At 41.9% G+C, this 3,533-nt stretch overlaps 1 protein-coding gene across 1 annotated transcript; it reads left to right on the forward strand.

Annotated features, from left to right (window-relative positions):
* On the forward strand, window positions 1-936 carry LOC116077499 (olfactory receptor 10-like). The gene has a single exon (XM_031352069.1). It carries the CDS (start codon window positions 1-3, stop codon window positions 934-936), a length of 936 nt encoding a protein of 311 aa, XP_031207929.1.
* Window positions 937-3,533: the final 2,597 nt, after the last annotated feature.

A 3,533-nucleotide genomic window follows, 5' to 3' on the forward strand; every position in this document is an offset into this window, starting at 1 on the left:
ATGAGAAATTTCAGCAACAGTACACAAGAGAGTTTCATTTTGGTGGGTTTCTCAGATTGGCCTCAACTGCAAGTCTTTCTTTTTGTCACTATCTTGATTTTCTACTCCCTAACTATCTTTGGCAATACCACCATCATTATCCTTGCAAGACTAGACCTTCGACTACACAAACCTATGTACTTTTTCCTCTCCCATCTCTCCTTCTTGGACCTCTGCTACACCACCAGCACCGTGCCCCAGCTTCTAATCAACCTCCATGGACTTGACAGGACCATCAGCTATGGAGGGTGTGTGGCCCAGCTCTTCATTTTCCTTGCTCTGGCCTCCACAGAATGTTTGATTTTGGTGGCAATGGCCTTTGACCGATATGCTGCTGTGTGTCATCCACTTCACTACACCAGCATCATGCACTCCATCCTCTGCAGGGCATTGGCCATCTCCTCCTGGGTGGGAGGCCTTGTGAACTCTCTGATCCAGACAGGACTTGTGATGGCCATGCGACTCTGTGGCCATCAAATCAATCACTTCTTCTGTGAAATGCCCATATTCCTGAAGTTGGCCTGTGAGGACACAGAAGGGACAGAAGCTAAGATGTTTGTGGCTCGAACAGTAGTCTTGGTCTGCCCTGCAGTACTAATACTAGGCTCCTATGTTCACATTGCTAAGGCTGTACTGAAAGTCAAGTCAATGGCTGGACGCAGAAAGGCTTTTGGGACTTGTGGGTCCCACATTATGGTGGTTTCTCTCTTTTATGGCTCAGGTATTTATACATATCTTCAACCAGTCCACAGGTATTCTGAAAGCAAGGGAAAGTTTGTTGCCCTTTTTTATACTATCATCACTCCCATGTTCAATCCTTTGATCTACACCCTGAGGAACAAGGATGTGAAGGGGGCTCTGTGGAAGGTGCTAGGGAGAGGCACAGACTCTGGGTAGGAGGTGAAGAGAAGAGCTCATAACATCTCTGTGATAGCTCTCATGTCTTGACTCCCACCTTGATCTTTCACTGGTCACAGCAAAAAGCTCAGTAGCTCTCAGGATTTTAGAGAGCCTTCCTTTTGAATACATATACATTGAGATGCTTTGTAGGTTAGTGTCTATGGTCTTCATGCAAAACAGAGTACGCTATGATATCACAATTTTCAACAAGAAAGTACTTGAGGAGCATATTCTGGTCACATTAGAAAGTTGTAATGGGCTGTACATATTTGGTACAGTGACAGGAGATATAATTAAATGTGACATCACTTTGTACAAAATCAATGATTCCCAATACAGATAACACTAGGCTTAATCACATAAGTTATTAACTCACCAACTACTTCCTAAGTAATTGTGGCACTGGTCACACCCTCCCAACAACTTAAGGCTGTCTCTAACTTTTCTGATATTTTCTACCAACTTTCCTGACACTTTCTACTCTTCTAGCTTCCCGGCTTCTGTTCACAGGAAAATAAGGAAATCGTGATCTGAGATACTTTACTCTGCATACGGAGCTTTGGATCTTTGTAGTGAAATGTTTGGAATTTTAGTTTCCAAACACAGAAATATTATAAGAAGGTGTTTTCGTTTTAACCCCAAGTATGGGATATGGGGCCACTTCTATCTGTAGTAGCTGACTGATTTGCTTCATGCTCTAGCAGAGGTGTGTTTTGCCAGCTGCACAGAGTTTTTGCAATTGTGTGACATTTGGAATTCCGGGAACTCTTCAGAGGATATATAAATGCTAAATCTCTGAAATGTGAGGTTGGTGGTTGGTTGTTACTGGGGGTGGGGTTTGTGGTTTGTGGTTTGATGTTTGTTATGCTCAAAGAAGAAACAAGAAGAAATTAAATTCAGGGATATCTTCCTTTTCCTCTCTCCCCTCTTTGATTTTCTACTATTTTTCTCTCCTATCTAGTGTAAGGTGTTTGAGGGGGTGGGAAAAAGGTAGGGAAGACTGGAAGAAAGAAGAACCCACAAAGTAGCAAAAAACAGCTACAGATCTTATGTATGAATCCTTCTGAAGATGTTTTGACAGCCTCATCCCAATAGACTCAAGGCACTAACATAAAAGGAAGAATATTAAATTATTAGAAGATGATCATATGGGGATTATATTATGGCTTTATCATATCAGGACAGGTGAACTCTGCCAGTAATTTTCTGGAGTTGGTTAGTCATTGAGGTTTTTAAAAGGAGATTATAAAGTCTCATTCAAGATGGGCTGTCCATGAAGTATTTAGATAAGGGACTAAAACAAGATGTCATGCTGGTAGCATAGCTGTTGTATCTGGTAGGGATTGAGATGAGTTACAATGCATGGCCAGCAATATTCTATGCTACAGAGTCTAGCCACAGGGACTTGTAAGATTCAGGTCTAGGAATGTTCCCTAACTTTTGGGTGAGAATTCCCAATGCCATGTGTCATGGTTTCACCATATATAAGGCAAAAGAATTTTGAAAAATCAGGAATGCTCAAGGCCAATGTTTATTACAATAACTCCATTTGCTCCTGAAAATTTTGCTATCAAAGATTTAATGACTTTTTAAAATTTCTTTCTATTGTTTGAGAATTCATATATGTGTATAATGTGTTTTGATAAACTCTCCCTTCAACACCTCCTCCGGCTCCTATTACCCTATTACCTTACATCTTTCCCTTCCAATTTCATGTGCTTTATTTTTAAACCTTCTCCGTCTACTTACCTGTCTTTATGGCATGTGTACAGCACTATCTGTGAGAGCAGGTGCAGAGTCTCCTGAAACATAGATTGGAGGTAAACTGACCTTTGCCCCACCATCAATGATCAATTGTCAATAGCGCCTCAGCTAGGAGTGGGACTTCATGAACCTCCCCCTTCCATGCTGGAGCTTCGGCCAATGTGATCCTGTTTAGTGAGCATGTGACCTTGCCCAGTATGACTACATGTATACAATAACCCTGTCATGCCTAGAAAATACTATTTCACTGCAGTTGTCCACTGCCTGTGGCTCTTTCAATCTTGCTTCATCTTCTCCTGCCATGATATCTGAGCTTTGTTCCCTAACATTAGGAGATGGCCTAATATAAATGTCCCACTTAGAGCTGAGCACTTCAGAGTCTCTTGGTCTCTGCATGTTGAATATCTGTGGTTCCTTGTATTTGCTGTCATTTACTACAAAAGGTTTTGTTTTTAATTGAAAACAGATTTTTTTCCATAGGGGATTCTGACCAGAGTTTCCCTCCCCTGAAACTCCTCCCAAATCCTCCCCACCTCTTCAACCACCCAAATCCATTTCCCCCACCTCTCTCTCTCACACACACATATTAGGAAATTAAATAAACAAATTAACCAGACAGCGCAAGAAACACACACACAGCTATAGAGAAATCCTGTTAAAACACAAAATTGAGAAGCAAGAGCCAAGTAAGGTATTTTTGGACTGAGCACAGGGTCCCCAGTGAAGGAGCTAGAGAAAGGACCCAAGGAGCTGAGGGGTTTACAGCCCCGTAGGATGAACAACAATATGAACTAACTAGTACCCTCAGAGCTCCCAGGGACTAAACCACC

The sequence above is a fragment of the Mastomys coucha genome, unplaced genomic scaffold (genome assembly GCF_008632895.1).
Source record: "Mastomys coucha isolate ucsf_1 unplaced genomic scaffold, UCSF_Mcou_1 pScaffold5, whole genome shotgun sequence".
NCBI lineage: Eukaryota > Metazoa > Chordata > Mammalia > Rodentia > Muridae > Mastomys > Mastomys coucha.

What these genes read in the sequence shown, in the direction of transcription:
- LOC116077499 (XM_031352069.1), top strand. Translation starts at nt 1, where the DNA reads ATGAGAAATTTCAGCAACAGTACACAAGAGAGTTTCATTTTGGTGGGT.